General features: G+C 35.0%; 1 protein-coding gene across 1 annotated transcript in view; it reads right to left on the reverse strand.

Moving 5' to 3' along the window:
• LOC131411456 (probable ATP-dependent RNA helicase DDX60) overlaps positions 1 to 20,023 on the reverse strand; it is a 108,812-nt gene that overhangs the window by 68,358 nt on the left and 20,431 nt on the right. Inside the window, exons 7-12 of the mRNA XM_058550320.1 lie at positions 16,232 to 16,393; positions 14,573 to 14,731; positions 6,140 to 6,281; positions 4,552 to 4,707; positions 1,172 to 1,277; positions 148 to 263 (exon numbers count right to left, since the gene is read on the reverse strand). Of these exons, the coding sequence (XP_058406303.1) occupies positions 148 to 263; positions 1,172 to 1,277; positions 4,552 to 4,707; positions 6,140 to 6,281; positions 14,573 to 14,731; positions 16,232 to 16,393 (841 nt within the window). The remainder of the gene's footprint in view (positions 1 to 147; positions 264 to 1,171; positions 1,278 to 4,551; positions 4,708 to 6,139; positions 6,282 to 14,572; positions 14,732 to 16,231; positions 16,394 to 20,023) is intronic.

The raw sequence follows: 20,023 nt of genomic DNA on the forward strand, positions 1-20,023 counted from the left end.
TTACTGACATATATCTAAATATCCTGTAGACTATTATAATTCAAGAAATATAATTTGTGTCTCATAACATGATAATTTTTCATTATAAAATAAAAGGTGGAGAGTGAAATTGATCCTAATTTATTTCACTAGAGTCACAGAACTCACCATCAAATTGACACTTTGTCCTGTCATAATCATCACTAAGGGGTCTGTGAGAATGCCAATGCACAAGTTCATCAAATTCCTTTTGTTTAACCAGTGAAGTCACAATAGGATCATTGCTGTGAGACAAAAAGAAAAATATGCGTATTTTATATTGCATGCCTCCAAAGATAGCACAGCACAGATTTCATTTTTTTATTGAATTATAATTAATATACAATACTATATTAGTTTCAGGTGTACAACATAGTGACTTAATATTTTTATACATTACAAAATGATCACCACAATAAGTCCAGCCACCATCTGTCACCACATCAAGTTATTACAACATTATTGACCTTAGATTTCATTTTTTAATAATATTTTATTTATTTATTTATTTTTTTGTGTGAGGAAGATCAGCCCTGTGCTAACGTCTGCCAATCTTCCTCTTTTTTTTTTTTTTTTTTTTTTTGCTGAGGAAGACCGGCCCTGAGCTAGCATCAGTGCCCATCTTTCTCCATTTTATATGGGACACCGCCACAGCATGGCTTGCCAAGTGGTGCGTCAGTGCATGCCCGGGACCAAACCGGCGAACCCTGGGCCGCCGCAGTGGAGCGCAGGCACTTAACCGCTTGCGCCACCAGGCCGGCCCCTGAATAATATTTTTAAAAATCATAGCCACCTTTCCTCTCTCTGTGATGAGATATGGGTGGTAGAATACAAAGAGCAGTTTATTAGGGGCTTAAGAACCCAGAATCCATCCCAAATCTCTCACAGTCCCATCAACATCAACAAATATTCATTCACTAAAAACATGCAGCTGGAGTGATTTCACTCTAAGATACTCAAAACCAAACCATGTTGACTTTAACCTAGTTATGATCAAAGGACATCTATAAATTTGACATTAAACTTCCTATGTGTTACAAATGTATTACATCTAGTATATGCTATTTAACCTGTTGCATTTCATAGAATCTTTAATGGGTAATTAATTCATCCATTCCACCCAAGTATTTAGTGAGGCACTTTTGGCCTTTACCTCTTTAGGAAAGGCAAATCTTTCAAAATGTCTCCAGCAAACTTATCAACCACCTCACAGGACATTGGAATAAAACCCAAATTAGGCATCTTTTCCTTGGAGGTGTCTGTAAATAAGTAAAAAATTAAGACAAAGTCAAATTTGAAACTTTCATACAAGAATATTACATATGATTTTATAAAACTTCACACGAAAAAATATTTTTTATTGATCTTATTAACATTTATCAATTCCAGCCCTTCCCATAAAGCTATTTACCACACTAAAACATTTTGGGACATGGTGGAGTGTAAAGAAATAGGCAGCATTTAAGCATCTAGGTAGGAAGGTAAGTAGACAGACAGATAGGGAGAGAGAGAGAGAGAAACACCTATGTTTCCTATTTTCAAATATTTATTCCTTTTCTTATTCTCTGTTATGAGACAAGGAGTTTGAATATGGAAGTCTCACTCAGAGATCTCCTACACATATACTTTTATGAAAATGAAACGAAAAAGAAGTAGGGGGAAAAAATACAGATAATAATGAAATTATATGCTATTATTACAGTACTCTCTTACATCCTCCATGATATTATATATATGTATATGTGTATGAATATGTGTGTATATATATACATATACATATCATAGATAGCATACATATCACATATATATCATATGTATGATAGTTGGCTAATGAATGCTTTTTTATTTAGTGTCTAGTTCATAATTCTAGATAAGCTGCCATTGCTCTACCCATTATCCCCTTGGTGTTCACTGTTCCTGTGTTTGCCCAATACCTTCCTACTGCAAGTCCCTGTAACTCTCTGCCTGAGCACTTTTCTTCTTACAGCCATGTGGACCAGCCCAGAGTGCTGAGAATATAATGTCCCAGAGATAGGCCTCAGCCAAAGACGTGACAAGAGTCACAAGGCAAATACCTCAGCTATCTTGCTCTTCAGGTAAGACATTTCCGAGGTGGTTTGTACACCGTTCTAAGATTCCCAGTAAAATTTACCTGTGGAAACCTACTTACTAACGTGTTCTGCATTGGTTTTGTTCTCTTCCTGATCTTACCAACCACACTGTTATTTGATCTTCCTGAGATCACTAAACTACTTGCACTCAAGAGTCCTTGTCTACTGGAACTCATCCTGACATAAGGGAAGAGGATATATATTTTTCCCCCATATTCTGAAAAATATACTTATATCAATACATCCCAACTTCCCCTTAGCTTTCTTTCTCACAATCCTTCTGGGGTCATTTTATTCTTCCTGAAATTCGTCAAATAGAAATATCTTCAGTTATGCTATGATGATGGATAAATCAGTTTTTATATTTCTGAAAATGTCCACATTACTCCTCATTCTTAAATTATATGTTAAGAATTATGTATAATTTCACTATATTCTCACTTCTATCATTGTTATTGGGAAAGTCTATTATCAGACTAACTTTGGTTCCTTTGTAGGTTGCTCTGGTTCTTTTAAGATATTTCTTTATTCTTTATATTCCATAATTTTACTGTATTGTGAGTAGTGTGTGTATTTGTCTGTGAATGTGTATGTGAATATGTTTAATCTATCTCACTTGGGATTTATAATACATCCTGAATGTGCAAATTCTTATCTTTCATCAATCCAGGCAAATGCCCAGCCATGATCTCTTCAAATATTGCCAACCCGCATTGGCTCATTATCTTCTTCTGAATCTCCAAATGAAGGAAAATTTAGACTTCATTCTATCTTTCATGTCTTTTAACATCTCTTTTATATTTTTTCATCTCTATTTCATTTGTTTGTTTTTTGGTGTTCTATAATTTTTTCCAACTTTATTGAGATATAATTGACATAACACTGTGTAAGTTTAAGATATGTAACATGTTCATCTCTATTTGTCAGTGTAATTCTTTTGATCTAGTTCTAGTTCACAAATTCTTTCTTTAGCAGTATTCAATTAGCTTTTTAACCCATCCATTGACAATATTTTCATTTCTATCACTTTAGTTATTTTAAAATGTGAATGGGGCCAGCCCAGCGGCATAGTGGTTAAGTTCACACGCTCTGCTTTGGCAGCCCGGGGTTCACAGGTTTGGATTCCGGGTGTGGACTTAGACACCACTCATTGGGCCATACTTTGGCAGCATCTCATATACAAAACAGAGGAAGATTGGCACATATGTTAGCTCAGGGCCAATCTACCTCAAGCAAAAAGAGGAAGATTGGCAACAGATGTTAGCTCAGAGCTAATCTTCCTCACCAAAAAAAAAAAAAAAAGTAAATGATGTTTTATAGCATTTTGTTAGTTTCTCATGTTTCAAATTTCATATTTCATTTCTTTAAGCATTTTTAAACACACATATGGTATATTCTACTTTTGATAATTACGAAATCTGAAGTACTTAAGAATTCTTCTTCTGTAGCTTAATGTTTCTCTTGGTGACTTAATTTCCTCTATTGTTTTTTAATTTGTTTTTGCACTCATATTTGGCAGAGAATCCCGTAAAACAGGGTTTATGATGTTCCTCTACAGAGAATGTGCCAGATTCCTTTGATCACATTAAGTTAATTTTCTGGCTAAGAGTTGTCTTGACCCTGCTAATAGAGTAAATTGAAACCCCAGATTCTTGGGAGGGCAAACTTATAATTAGAAATTCTTGGGGTGATTTATTTTGTATTACCCAGAGATCAGTCTCTGCCTTCATTTTTGGCTCCTAAGATTCCACTTCTGTTGTTTTGAGCTTAGCTATGATGGTATAAAAAGATGTTTGGTGTCTCTTATCCAGCATTTGGGGCCGGCCCCATGGCTTAGCGGTTAAGTGCGCATGCTCCGCTACTGGCGGCCCGGGTTCAGATCCCGGGTGCGCACCAACGCACCGCTTCTCCGGCTGTGCTGAGGCCGCGTCCCACATACAACAACTAGAAGGATGTGCAACTATGACATACACCTATCTACTGGGCCTTTGGGGGAAAAAAGGAGGAGGATTGGCAATAGATGTTAGCTCAGAGCCGGTCTTTCTCAGCAAAAAGAGGAGGATTAGCATGGATGTTAGCTCAGGGCTAATCTTCCTCACAAAAAAAAAAAAAAAGACATTTCTTATCCAGCATTTGAATTGTTTCCCACAGAGATTTTTTGCTTGACGTATACTGCCATATTTATAGAAATGAAGGTCACATACATCTGACTTTTTTTTAAATTGGCAACATTAGTTACAAGCAAAACATATAACTCTGCAAAATTATAATCATAGCATATTACTCCAATGATATGTAATTAATTATTAAAATACATAGTGCCAGAAAATTATTTATACTTGCAGCATTTAGTTAGTAGCACCTTCAGAACATTTTCAGAAGGGCAATGCTTTTATTTCAAATTGATTTAGAGATTTATTACCTTTGATTGGTGATGGACTCTTTTTAAGAAAAGGAAATTTTGTTGCTCTCACAGGAAATGGCTTTCCAACATCAAACTCTCTGACTAACTTCGATACAGTATTCCAGAGATGTTCATAATCCTTCATAATGACATTTCCCAAATTCAAATGTAGGCCTATATAATAGTTAAAAGTACTAAATATTAAAAGTCATTCACACATACACAGAAGCACACATTTTGACTAAATTCATAGAGCTCTGAAATACTTGTCAAACTGAAATTTTCAGTGAGTTCTACACTGCACCTAAATAAAAATGGTCTCTAGTGTTGACTATAAGACTGTAGATTTTAAAATTTATCTTGTTTTCCTATTTGATAAATAAGTATTAAAATTATAACTATCTTAACTAAAAATAACAGATGGTAAATATATAATTATTCTTTAAGGTATTAAAAAATGTTATGCCAGGGGCCAGCCTGGCAGCATAGTGGTTAAGTTCAGCATGTTCCACTTTGGTGGTCTGGGTTCGTGGGTTTGGATCCCAGGCGTCAACCTACACCACTCATCAAGCCATGCTGTGGTGGTGACCCACATGCAAAATAGAGGAAAGACTGGCATAGATGTCAGCTCAGGGCCAATCTTCCTCACAAAAACAAAAACAAAGCAAAAAAAGGTTATGCCACACAATACAACCAATAAAACTGAATAAAAACTATTATTTTTCAGAAATGAGAAAATTTTTAGAGGACTGCTAAATGTATATGTAGTTAACTCATTCCAATGCTTGCAATATGTAGGAATCAAATCCTAGAGGTTGAAGAATGCCCAATCAGTTATAGTTCTCTTAAAATGTGTCTTATTTTTCTTCGACTATTAAGAAACAGCCAAAAATTTATTCTAAGAAAATAATTCAGAGAAAGAAAAACAAATTACACAAAACAAATATATAAATCAGCTTTATCTTTGGAAAAAAATCAAAATTCTCTAAATATCTAATAGTAGTAGGATGATTAATGAGAGTAAATATTATGAGAAAATGTTAATGCATATATTTAAATGAAAAATTCAACTGTTAAATTTATCTAGAAATGCCCACTACCCAAACACATATTTTTTCCAAAAATACCTGTAGAGTAATATTAAGTTAAAAATGTTTTAAAATGGGGCTGGCCTGGTGGCATAGCAGTTAAGTTTGTGCACTCTGCTTCGGCGGCCCAGGGTTCATAGGTTCTGATCCCAGCCGCAGACCAATGCACTGCTTGTCAAGCCATGTTGTGGCAGCGTCTCATATAAAGTAGAGGGATATGGGCACAGATGTTAGCCCTAGGCCAATCTTCCTCAGCAAAAAGAGGAGGATTGGCATCAGATGTTAGCTCAGGGCTAATCTTCCTCACAAAGAAGAAAAAAACAAAACAAATGTTTTAAAATACAACATTCACTCTGATTGCAACTAAATAAAACTTATATGAATAAACAAAGATTGGAAGGAAAATGATTTCCATGTTGTATGTTGGAAATATAGAAAAATGATTTTTAAATTTTAAATCCTTTATAATATTTATCTCTGGATGAAAGTATAATTATTGTAATATACTAAGATGGTACCTTGAATATTTTCATTTTCAAAGTAAAAAGCAATATTCTTCAACAAATTCTCATCACTTAAGTCAGAAAGGTGAATTAAATTCAGATTCCAAAATTCAAAAATGTTTATATTACTTAGAATGAAATAGTCACACCACTTTTTCTGAAAATCGGAAATAAAACCAAGTTATTGACAATTTTTACATTAGCAATAAACTATAATATGACTTCAAACACATCAAAAACCCAACTTAAAAGCAAGCTGGCAGTCACTTTCCAATTCTTACTAATGTAAGCCCTTTCCAGCAGGGTAATGATGAATGCTTTATACTTTAAAAGAGTTAAAGCGTAAAATAAAATCTAACTGACCAAAAATTAATTCAGCATAGTTCTTTATTCTGAATCATAGAAATCTATATTTGACTCTTAATACAATGTTTTTCTCACACTGTAATCCACAGATACAGTGCCAAGGCTTCAGAAATATTTCTGTTTTCAAGTGAACAGAAGAAGAACTTCTGTCCTTTACTTAGGTTTTAACGTTTTCCAATCTTACTTTTAAAAGAGCATTTAAAAAAAAAAAAGAGCATTTGATTGTTCAGGGACCTAGAAGATGCTGAATCCTTCCAACTCAAAGATCACCATCCACCTTCACTGGTGTGAACCCACTGACTTTATAACAGTGAGGCTGTGTTCCCACCTAACAGGCAGAATGTATTCACTGACGGCACTTGGAGTAGAGCAGACATGAGTGAGCAGCCTCAGCGAGTGACAGCCTAGCCATCCTTTCAGTCAATGATAGTGTTTGCGGAGTTAAGTTCAGAGGCAGAAAACAGAGGCTTCTCTGCTCCACACTCCCTTAATGATAAAACACAAACACTTTCCAAATGTGAAAATTTATCTATATTGATGTGCAATTTTAACCCAGAGTTATCCAATAGAAATGTAACATGGGCAAGCTGCATATGTTATTTTAAATTTTCTGGAAGTCACATAAGAAAAACAAGCTGAAATTAATTTTATTTTATTTAACCCAATGTATCCAAAATATTATCATTTTAATGTGCAATCAATATAAAAATATTAACATGTTTTTCATACCAAGTGTTTGAAATCTGGTGTTTCTTTTAAGCTTACAGCACATCTTATTTCAGACTGCTCACATTTCAAGGGCTCAATACACACTTGTGTATCGGCTACTGCATTGGACAGCCTAGCTCTAAGCAGATAGGCAGGCTGCCCAAGATTCATGATGAAGTCATAAATACCAAAGAAATAGGCACCTCCTACCTAGAGTGTAGTTTTATCTATAAATAAAACACTAAAGAGATCTCCACAAAGCCATAGAGCAGTGGTTCTCAAACTTCAGCATAAGCCTCACCTGGAAAGGTTATTAAATAATACACAGATTGCTAGGCACCATCCCCAGAGATTGACTCAGTAGGTCCAGGGTGGAACCTAGGAATTTGCATTTCTAACAAGTTCCCAGGTGATGCTGATGCTGTCAGTCAGGGGACCATACTTTGAGAATCACTGCCATGTAAGGTTTCCCCCCAACCCCTGATCCATCCTATAATACCACTGAGTAAACAGTAATATGTGAAAACAGTACAGCAAAAATTCCTCATCTTATTCACTTCATAGGAAAAGTAACTCTATGTGATCTCCAAGTGTCAAGATTTGAGTAAACATGAAACTCTCCCTTCAGTTTGCTTAGCTGCTTTCTCCAGAGGCCTCAGAATATGCCCTTTATTTTGAAAATTTTAGGGGCTACCTGAGGTTATACTTTCAGCTACCAAGTGCTCCCAAAATGAAGCATGGAGAATGGGAAAGACCAGAGGGGTGCTTGCCTATGGGATAATCTGTTGTTTCCCCACATCAAGAAAGCAGAGTATGATGGGAATGGCAGAGATTTAGAAGCTGGACAGACATGAAGTTAGATCTCAACGTGATCATTTATTAACTGTGCTAATGGGCCACTTAGCCTTTCTGAGCCCAAGTGTTTCAGTTGTAAAATGAGGACATAGGAGAAGTGTTGTTATGTCTGAATGAGGTAATGTAGGTAAAGTGCACACATAAAGCAGATGCAGAAAAAATGGTAGCTGTTTCTATCATGTCCAGCAATCCATGCCATCCTAATTAAAGAATGATATTTTCTATCAGGTAAAACCACACAGTATGTCCTACAGGGTCATCTTAGAACATTCCATAATTTAGAAAGATTTTATAATGTCCTTTTCACCTAATGCCTATTGAGCATAAGAAAATTGTTTATAGAACTCTTTATAAATGAAAATTATACACCCAGAACTTGTTTAAATCTGTAAATCAATATGACAATTATTACATTCATACCATTCAGTAGCTGAGTACATGTAATTCAACCTATATAAAGCTGACAAAAAAAATTAAGTGTTTTGAGAAATAAATTTACAACTCATAGCACACTAATATTGATGCTATGATGTATTATTTTAATATCTGACATATAGTATCAATAGATTTAGTGTATTAACCTGGCATAACTTATACTGAAATGTCTAAAGTAAATTAAGTATGAGCTAGAAATAAAGTCATTTTATCCCTTTTAATTAACCATAGTCTGCCCCTTCCTCATTATCAAAAATGCCTATGGGGCCGGCCCCGTGGCTTAGCGGTTGAGTGCGCACGCTCCACTCCTGGTGGTCCGGGTTCGGATCCCGGGCGCACACCAATGCACCGCTTGTCCCGCCATGCTGAGGCCGCGTCCCACATACAGCACCTAGAAGAATGTGCAACTATGACATACAACTATCTACTGGGGCTTTGGAGAGAAAAAGGGAAAAAAAAACAGGAGGAGGATTGGCAATAGATGTTAGCTCAGGGCTGGTCTTCCTCATAAAAAAAAAAACTGTCTAGAGGAAAGCTCCCCGATAGGATTTGAGATACAGGAAAATATTTTCTCACTCAAGCATCGGCTGAACCACATAGAATTGTGTTCATCGCATCACAAAACCTTTTTTTCACAGTTCTGTTAGAGTAATTGTAAATGTTCACCAACACAGACCCAGATACACAATCAATGTACTTTTCTGTAAGTGAACTTTAATTGCCGACCCCACATCCCCATTATACTATTACACTAAATATAATCTAAACACTACCAAGTAAAACTAGTCCAATTCACTTACTTCTTAGTCACCCTCAGATCAATGCCCTTCATGAGTCTCCTCTGCATCCCCGATGCCAGACTTTGACAAGGGTGACTATACAAGTGTCATCCTCATTTCAGTAAGAGAGGGGTGCCACAACTCAGTATGGCTGTCTCCAGCTATATGTTACTGTCTAGTATTCTACACAGGCAACAGACACAGGTCCCTTGAATGGAGATTGAATGGTCAATGGTCATGGACCGGCTTCCAGTTGGTTCCCTGCAGCTCATAGTCTACTGAAATACAGGCCTCAGATTCAGAAGGGACTTTCCATGCCATATCCTACTTATCCCCTCATCTTGGCTTCTGAGAACTCATTGAAAACTAGCAGGTCCTCCTCCCCTCTCAATCAACTAGCATGATTCACTTAGAGCCTACAGGATCTTTCAGATGCCCTTCTTCTGGAAACAAAAGGACCATTTCCCACTCCTTCATGCCTAGACACCACATCGTGCTTTCGAGACCAGTTCCCTGGCACATGCAGCCACAGGTCTCCTAGATGAGGCTGGCTGTCTCCCAGTCTCTACCCTAAGAAATGCAGTTCAGGTTCTGTCTATGCATAGACCCCTGAAACGTCACGGGGAGTCTATCATGCCCTTTCCACCCCACTCATGGTGACTCCTTTTATTTGTTCTCCAACTCTTTCCCTTCCTCAGCTCATGGACACTTCATGGAGGTGTAGGGGAAGAAAGTACAGTGGGGGCAGAAGAAGATAGTTGTCTTTTTCAATAATATTTGTAATACATGGATCAATAATTATTATTATATTAAAAGCCAGGAAATTGGCTTTTGTTTTTCCAATCCCTAAAGTAATGGCACATGCCAGTCTAGTAGGAGGTCAGGTTGTGAGGAGGGAGGTAGTGCAGATAAGAGCTTATCACAGGACTTTTTCACCTGATAGAATTTAGGGAGTTCATGAACTTGGGCCAGAAAATTACATTTTTATTTTTGCTAACCTGTAGCAAAAATCTGTATTTTCTTTAATTATAAACCCAGAGGACATACCATACTCCTATGCAGTAGCTGGGATTTAGCACCAGTAGAAATCACAGATATTTTCATGTTACATTATAAATGCTGCAAATATGTTTATACTTATCATACATTGAAAGTACGGTAGTTATTTGATTATCTAATGTAGTAACAAAGAAGCACATATATTACTACATCACAAATGAATGTTTTAATATTTTGATAACTGTATTTCAATATAACTGATTTCCTTGTAATCTTAAATACTTTATTTTAAGCATTTATATTATACTGAGGAAGGGGCCATAAAATTCATCAGATAGCCATAGGCGCCCAGCAAAAAAAAAGGATAAGAACCCCTAAATAAGTCTTCTCATGTCGTTCTGACACACTTGTTTGCTGAGGATGGGAAAGTGAGAAGGCAGGGACTTCAATGCAAATCCTGGTTCTCTCCTGATAACGCCACTTCCCTTGCAGTCATAACACATAGAAGCTGCTCATTCTTCCACACACGGCTTTACCTCAGGATTGAGAAGTAGAGGTAGTGTTCTCATCACTCACCAACTCATCATTTCCAAACTGTTCTTCTACCCTGTTCTATAAAAGCCTGTCTTCCATCTGTCTATACTATTCAGAAGTCCTCCTCACGCTCACTTACCATGCTCCTTGCTCACTCCCCCTCACTTAATAATGATGATTTTCACACCTGCTCACATTCTTCCTCTCTGCCTCCGTCTTACCAACACCATGGATAACTTCAACTTCCAAGTAGACAATTATTTCAACATTTCTTGAATTTCTTGTATCCACCACTCTATCCCAGTTTCATATTCTCACAGACACACCCAGGACTTTGTCATCACCAAAACCTACTTTTCCTCTCTGTCTTGGTTTGAGCTCCCCCAAGAAGCAGGCCCTGAGACTCAACTTCAAGTAAAAGAGTTTGTTCCAGAGTGATCACAAGAAACACCAGTCAGGGAATGCAGAAGTGAGACAAGAAAGAAAAGAAAACCAGTAAATGACACATTATCCAACCCATGACCACTGTGGACAACCAGAGCATAACTCCACTGGGGAGTTGTCCCAACCTATACAAAAGGAAACTGGGTCTTCCTTCACAAAATCCTCATCTGCCATTGGTGAGGGACACAGCAATGAGGGGCATTAATATCCCAGCATTTCAGATCAAGAAAATAAAACCTTCAGGCAGAAAGTTGTAGGCATTTATAGTAAAATGAAAAAGTAAATGAGTAGAAGACATATGCAAGGGAGCAACAGTAGTGTCTGCCACACTCCCTGATGAATAATTCCCTACTCCCATACATTGACCCATCCTTCTCTTTGTATAATGATCATCACGCTTCTTTATTGACCATATCAGGACCTCCAGTTCTATAGCTCCTCTACTTTCTGCCTGTTCAATAAAGTCCTGTGGTTTGTCTCCATGAAACTTTGTCTCCTAGTCTATCATTTCCACCACTCTCTTGCAAAGATAGTAAAATCTCTTTTCCTTTTTTCTTTTCCATAAAACTGTACAAATCCACCAGTAGCTTTTTCCATGCTTAAATTCTTTTTTCCCATATCGTCCAATCAGTTGCTTTCCTTGTGCCTATGGCCATGTTGTTGAGATTACTGGAAAAAGAAAATTATACAATAACACATATTGATGCCAATATAAATTTTTTGTCAAAAACTTATCCTACAACTTCCACCATAGCCAATGCTATACCATTCTTTCTTTATTCTCTCCTGCAAGAACAGCAATATCACTCCCTCTACGTAAGGACATCCTCTAGTTCCTATCCCCTCTCACTTTATTTTCTCTGTGTTTTCATCCTATCCTCTCTTAATTTTTAAATCAGCATTTAAACATGCTACATCTTTGCCATTTTAAAAGCACTCTTAATTGATCCACATTCCTCTCCAGCTTCATTATATGTCACTTCCCTTATTCTCAACTTCTTACATATAAACATCTCTTCACCTTTATTTTCTCCCTTCCGCTCACTACTGAATCTACTCTAATAAAGATTTACCGTTTGCCACCCCACTAATATGTCTCTTAATTACAATCAACAGTGAGCCCTATGTGATTAAACCCGATGTATTATTTTCAGTCCTCAACCTCCTACAATTCTCTGTAGCATTTGATACTATTAACTACACCCACCTTTTGAAATACCCAGTTCCTTTGACATTCAGAACAATCTATTCTCCTGGCTTTCCTTTCTACTCATCTAAGCAGTTCCTTCTCACTGTCTTTTCCTAATGTCTCAATCTCTTCTTAACCATTTAATATTGGAATATCTCAGGTCTCTTCCTAGGCCTTCTTATCACATCTCTCTCCCAAAATAATTTCATCCACTACCATGGCATCAATTCCCATTGGCTACTGATTCCCAAATCTTTATCTCCAACTCATTCCACTCTGCTAAGCTCCAAACTAGTATTTCAAATTGCTTGCTAGATATCTCCATTTGGATATTTCATTGGCACCTCAAACTCATTACTTCCAAAACTGAACTGATGATCTTTCTCTGCAAGTATCCTTCATATAATGGCATCATCCCCGCATATGCTCAAGCCAGAGATCTGGACTCACTTGACTCCTCCCTATCCCTCATGCCCCACACTCAATCACTAAACTCGTTGATTCTACATCTTAAATAATTCTCGAAATTGCCCACTGCTATTCATCCTTACTTATCACTTCCTTAGTTCCTAACATCATCAACACTTAAATGAACTGAGGTAACAGTCACCTAACTGGATTCCCCAAACCCACTGCTTTGCCTCTACAATGCACTGTCTGCACTGCAAACCAGAGAAATTTTTTTAAATGAAAGTGCCACTCATCTGTTTGAAACCATTCAATTGGTTCTCATTGTGTTTATGATCAAGTTACATCTCCATCCTCTTAACAAGACCTAGAGTCCTACATGATTTGTCTCTTACCCATCTCTTCAGCTTTACCACCCTCTCACATTCTTTCTATTCCAGTTACATTAGATGTATCTCAGTTGCTTGGTCATGCCATCCTCAGAATGATCACATATACTGTTTTATCCCCTAGAATCCACTTTTCATCCTCTCTCCAACTTGCTAACTCTTACTCATCCTTCAAGACTCGGGTTACTTCATTTCTCTTCGTTTCTTAAGAGAAGCCATCCTTTTCAGATTGAGTTGAGTCTTTTTATTATCAGATTCTATAGCATCTTTTAGTTCCTCCTTAATAGTAATTTAAAAAAATCAATATCTCTTTTCCCTGCAAAATGTAGCTCTATGAAAGTGGTAGGGTGGAATGGATAAATATGTTCTTATTTTTTTTACTGTATCCCTAGTGAGTCACACAATGCATCTGCATTAGATAAGTACTTGTGGACTGACTTCCCAATTTATTGGTGCTAAAACACTTTCCTTGAACATTTTGACTATAAGTATCAAGATCCTAAAATATGTCCATTTAAATTGATCCACTAATCCCATTCTGGGTATAAAGTCTAAATCAATACCCTCAAATTAAAGGGAAAGGCTTATACACAAAGAATCTGGAGAATAGAAGCCTTTATAAAACAATAATTAAAACCCTCTTAATATCCGATAATAGAGGAATGGGTAATAAAACATCGATTACAAAATAACTAGTAGCCTTAAAAAAAACCTAACCAAGAATGTGGAAGAAAATAGAAAAATATATGAAAAGGAAAAACATTATATATAAAATTATGTATGTATATTTATTTATAATATATATATTTCCAATGTTAGAAACAATAACAACAGAAACAGAAAAATTTAAATCCCTTTAAAATAAAGAGAATAAACCAAAATTTTAATAATTATTAGCATTGATTTGAGTGGTGGGCCACTGGGTAAGTTTTTCTTTTGTTTTTTCTATTTTGCTAAAGTCTACAAATTTTCTCTAAATATCTTCTATAATGGACAAAAATGATAAACTGTTACACTGATTTCTCTAATTCCTCTCGAGAGCAGAACACAATGGTCAGCAATCTCTTACAGTTGATGACACAAAAACCTGATCTTCACAGAGATTGGTGGAAGGGAGATAGAGAGGCTTTTTCCTTAGGCTGGATGTATATCATGCTGTTTGTTATTACTAGAAAACAGAGTTGTTAAAATAAGGAAGTGATTGATTTAGGCCAGCAAACTTTTAAAGCCCCCAGAGGGTTGACATTGTTCCCATATAAATCTATTTTTGAAGGTGATTGTGGTTTTAATATACCAAACAATTCAAACAAAAAATAAATATACTAATAAAGAGTATATTTACCATTTTTAAGCAAGTCTGAATGTCGTTAATCCAGTGGGAAGTGATGAATCTAGTACAAGCTCTTTGAGAAAGAGATAAGTGGAGTAGAAAAACCACACTGAGACAATGCAGTCTACACAAATCCTCCATCTCTTGCAGGGTTAAGCAATTACTTTTCACCTGAATAAAATAAAAAAGATAAGCCAGAGAGCAGCAGGCTGTGAAACTACACGATGCACCATAAAAGTCAGCAGTCACATTTTGCTGTGCAGAAATCACACAGTCTTCAGTCTACCTTTCTGAGAAAGGTAGACTACCTTTTCTTCATACATAAACGCTAGTGCATTTATACAGATGTGAAGTAAGGGGGACAGGAAACTGCCAGCTCAATAACAGTTTACATAAAGCATTTTTCAGTATTTTCAGTTAAGCCAAACTTTACATGATCCTACAGGACTCTGCACTGTTGGAGCCACACATTAAACGCTCTATTCTGCCCAAGTCATCATATTTCAAAAGATATATTAAAAATTACCAGGGTGAGGAAACCAGGACATACCTAAAACACTTAGCCAATTAGAAGATGGGTAAAGAAGTGGGCATATTTAACACGATGGCACAGGGATCTTATAGCCATCTTCAAATGTTTGCAGGGTTGTCAGTAAAGCAAGACTAAGACTTCTTTCAGAGTACATCCAGAGAGCCAAATAGGGTCTAATGATTAGAAGTTCCAGACACATTTAGTTTAGTATCATTGTTTGCGATAACAATTTAAAATGGCACGCCTAATCATGTAGTAACGTTGTACTAAGAATATATTCAAGAAGATATTGGAAAATGAAATATAAAGGATGCTAGGTAAAAAATGATGAGCCCTGTTTATTTACAAAATTGTAGAAGAAACAAAACTTCACTTTTCTTTAATAAGAATCTTCAACTAAGAATCCCCCACCACTCAGATCATATACAAAATAGTATGTGTACGTGTGTGTCTGAGTGTGTGTGTATGTGTATGCACACGTGTGCACATATATAGGGATGACTAGTTGGAGAGCAAACCCAAACTGCCAACAGATTCTTAATGGACTCTATTTGCCATAAAGAAAGTTAAAACCTTTAGTGTCTCTCCAGCTAGGATGGCACAAGACACTACAGCAGGAATATTCTTTCGAAAGACAATTTGCTATTGTGGAACTTGCACAAGACGGGACCCGGTTTCAATCCACACTACTATTTAATACCTTTGGTTTGAGGAATGTTACCTGGACTATCTGAACCTCAGTGTTCCCATATGTGAAATAGGAATCATAATACCTCCCTAAAAATGCTGTTGTGAGGATTTAATCGCACAAAGCACGTAAAGAACCCAGAACATTGTAACATTGCAAACTCTCACCAAATTCTAACTTCCTTTCTTATTTCCTCTTCCTCTGGATGATTGGACAAATTTGGCTAAACATGTACTAAGGGATCATCTGTATAGTAAAACACTAACTCACATAACAGCACAATAGATGTTTCTCATAAGCAAATTCTAATTTTTACCCCTTTTTTGGAAGTTTATATCAGTAAATTACAGAAGAAATGAAGTATCAAATGGAAGAAATGGTAGATGAAAATCAATAAAATTTCAAAAGTGGAAAGCAACAATGTTTCACAGTAAAGTTATAACAATCATACCTGTTGGATGTTAGTTTTCTGACCAGAGGTAGTCTTCTTTCTGTTTTCTAAAAAGTGACGGTACATTCTCAAAGACAATGAGCATGAAGTAACACAAAGAACACGCCGAATATCAGATCCTTCTGGCCAAAGTTGCTTAAGCAGAGAAATAGTTTCACATGCCTGTCACAGAAGGAAATTGTAAAATGTCATAATATTTAGAAAAATATTTTTATTCATAAGAAATCTTACTAGAAGAAATCATACAGAAAAGAAGTACAGGTATGACTACACAAAACTATAAATATTTTTGTTAAAAATGATAAATAAAATTTTAAAATTAGAAAATAATTACAACAAATATTTCAGTGAAAACATTAAAATTTAAATACGTAAAGAGCTCTTATAATAAGAAAACATCTAAGCCTTTAATAAGACGTGAGCAGATAATTCACAAAAGAAATACAAATGTTAATAAAATAGAATAAATGTCCAATCTCTTTAGCAATAAAAAAAATAATTAGCATATTTTTACTTTCAAGTTAGTAAAGTATATTTTAATGATAACAGACAGCACTGGAAATCATGTGATTTGTCATTTCTCTTATACTTTGCTAATGAGAGCATAAATAGGTACAGAATTACTGCAAAGCTATTTGGCAATATGTATGATTATCATTAAAAATGCTGATACTTTCTGATTGGCTATTCAAGTTTTATGTATATAGGTTAGGTAAATAATACAAAATGTGCACCAAGATCTATGCACCAAGATGTTCATCACAGAGCCAATTTTCAAACAATTTAAATATTTATCATTAGGGAAATATCATGCATCCTAAAAATAAAATTTGTGAAGAATTTTTGATAATCAGAAAATGTTTAAATAATACTAATTTAGAAAGTGAATAAAAAGGTATATATGATATGTTCTCAATTGTATACAAATACATGGAACATGACTGACAGGATATATCCAAAAAATGTGAGTTTCTACCTCTAAATGGTAGAACTATGTGTAATCATGGTATAATGAGTATGAAAAGTATTCAGAGGAATAAGACTAAGACATACTGAAATCTAGATATTATACTTCTATTAATGATATTTGTCACCCTTTATTCCAATGTGAGGCACTGGATTACTCAGAGGACATTTTTATATTTTTCAAATTCTTTTATGCATTTTACTAAAATTCTATCATACATACATAGATACATAGTTTTGTGAGACTTCCATGTGGCTGAAAACAATAGTTTGTAGTAATCAACTTCCTAAAAATATTAAACGTTTTTATAACTGTGAGTATCCTGCACAAAAACACATCCTCAGAATTACTTAAGAAGACAGAATAGTGATACTGCAAAATAGCTCTGTGTAAAGGAAAAAAATTCACAAAATCCAGCTCTGCGATCCCTTGTGCTCCTGTGCCCCAAGTGGAGGCTTTGTAGTGACCAAAAAGAGATTGATAAAAATTGCAGGAAACACAAAAAAGGAACATTAGTGAACAGTGAATTGGAACAACCACTAGATGTATTAAATCTACCCTAAGTCTGAAAATACAAAAAAAGTAACCAGGTAGAATAGAACACAGATGACAGGAAAGGAATTTCAAAGTATGCATAACTTAAAGCATAACTTAAATGCATAACTTAAAGTATGCATGACATACAAAAGGGCCAGGCATGTGATTAAAAGAGACAGACTCAGTTTATAGGGACAAATATGACTTAAAAGGATAGAAACTATTTAAAGAATAGGTGCTATTTAAAGGAACAATCTTCCAAAAACACAGCTTTGGGGGAGAAAACAAAGCCAAAGGGGAAGGAAGAAGCATTCTTTAGCAAGTAAGTGGTGAAGGGGAAAAGAAGACAATGAAAATATTTAGGTCTCTGGAAGATAAAAGAAAACCACAAAATCACAGGACTCACAACCCCTCCCCCACCACCAAAATAAATAAACAAACAAAAAAATTCCCACTAACATGCCTGGACTCTGCTAGACCAACAGGAAAGGCATGACTAAATTAAATTAGGAAACTTATAACACACCTCAGTATCATATAAATGAATGAAAGGAAAGTACATAGAGAACTATTGCAAAAAATGACAGCAGATATAAGATTTCACACAAACCACCTGAGAAAAATCTCATCATCACCACCAAAAATAATAATAATAACAACAACCATAAAGCAGAAGAAATCTCTGAGTCTATACCTTAAATACAACTAAATAAACCGAAACAAGCACTTAATGGTATGAACAATGATCTTTATTCAGCAACTCATAAACCAAAAACAGACTTGGAAAAGAAGAAATAAATTAACAAAATAATTAATTTAATTCAGAAAAATAATGTTAGAAAAGGCAAAACTATCTCAGAAATGAAGAATAAATTACAAAATGACCAAAGGGGAATAATCTCAATAAAAATTTAGTAAGAAGTAGTGAATAAAAGTAAGAAAACAACCAAATGGCATAAAGAAAAAAGTAAAAGAGGTCAGAGAGAAAATAGTAGAAATGAAAGAAGCAAAGATGGAACAATATTTGTATTATCAGACACTTGAAGAAAAACAACAAAAACAATAGAACAGAGCTAATTTTTAACATGCTAATCTAAGAAAACCCACCATAGACAATAGACGAGTGCTAAAGGATACTGATAAACAAATAAACAAACAAAAATCTCATAAATCAGATAATGAAAGATAAAAATAAGAAAACAGAGGAGTAAGAATATTTTTTAAAAAACAAAAGTTATAAGTACAAAGATAATTACTATAACAAAACATGCAAAACTACCCAAATACAAAAAAGTTTTAAATAAAATAGCAAAAAATATACACCTCATCATTAAAGAAATGTAGCTTATATACCAAAATACACACATAATATATAATAATATAATAATTTTCATATATTATACTAATATAACAATAAAATAATAATGAAATATTATGATAGAATCAAATCAAACATATCAGTTATAACAATAAATGTGAATGAGCTTAATTCACCTATAAAAGGAAAAAAGGTTTCAATTTAGATCACAAAACAAGACTCATATATATCTATATGAGTACACATATACAAGAGACACAACTAAAACAAAGTGATTCAGAAAGACCAAAAATAAAGGGATGGGCAAAAGTATACTAAGCAAATGAAAACAAAAAGAGATCAGAGGCTAGCAATCTTGGTATCAGGCTAGGTAGAATTCAAGCACAAAAGCATTAAATGTGAAAAAGAAGAGCCCTCTTTTATTCTAAAAGTCACAATCCATAAAGAAGATATATCCCTTATGAATAGTTTATTTCACACGAATAATTATGCCACAACCAACTTTATGAAGCAAAATTACAGGATATAAAAAGAACTACATATAGAAACAGACTAATAGTAACAGATTTTTAATATACCATTTTCAGCACAAGAGAGAACAAGTGAACTAAAACAAGTAAGAGGATAGAAGACTTAAACAGCATAATCAATAGAGTAGATCTTATGAATCAAACTCTATACCCTGGTGAGAAAGAATATGCATTCTTCTTAAGTGCCCTCGGTACATCTATAAAAGTTGATCACATGTTAAATCACAAAGAAAACATCAGGAACTTCCATAGTGTAGAAATATTACAAATAGCGCTTTGATCACAATATGTTAAAGGTAGAATTTGTTTTTTTCTTTTTTAAAAAAAGCATGAAGGCCCTTCAATCTGGAACTTAAAAACATTTTCTATCAAGCTACTCCTGGATGAAAGGCAAAATACAAACTGAAATTACAGAATTTATAAAAGTGATAATAAAAACA

Source organism: Diceros bicornis, chromosome 11 (assembly GCF_020826845.1).
Source record: "Diceros bicornis minor isolate mBicDic1 chromosome 11, mDicBic1.mat.cur, whole genome shotgun sequence".
NCBI classification, from domain to species: domain Eukaryota; kingdom Metazoa; phylum Chordata; class Mammalia; order Perissodactyla; family Rhinocerotidae; genus Diceros; species Diceros bicornis.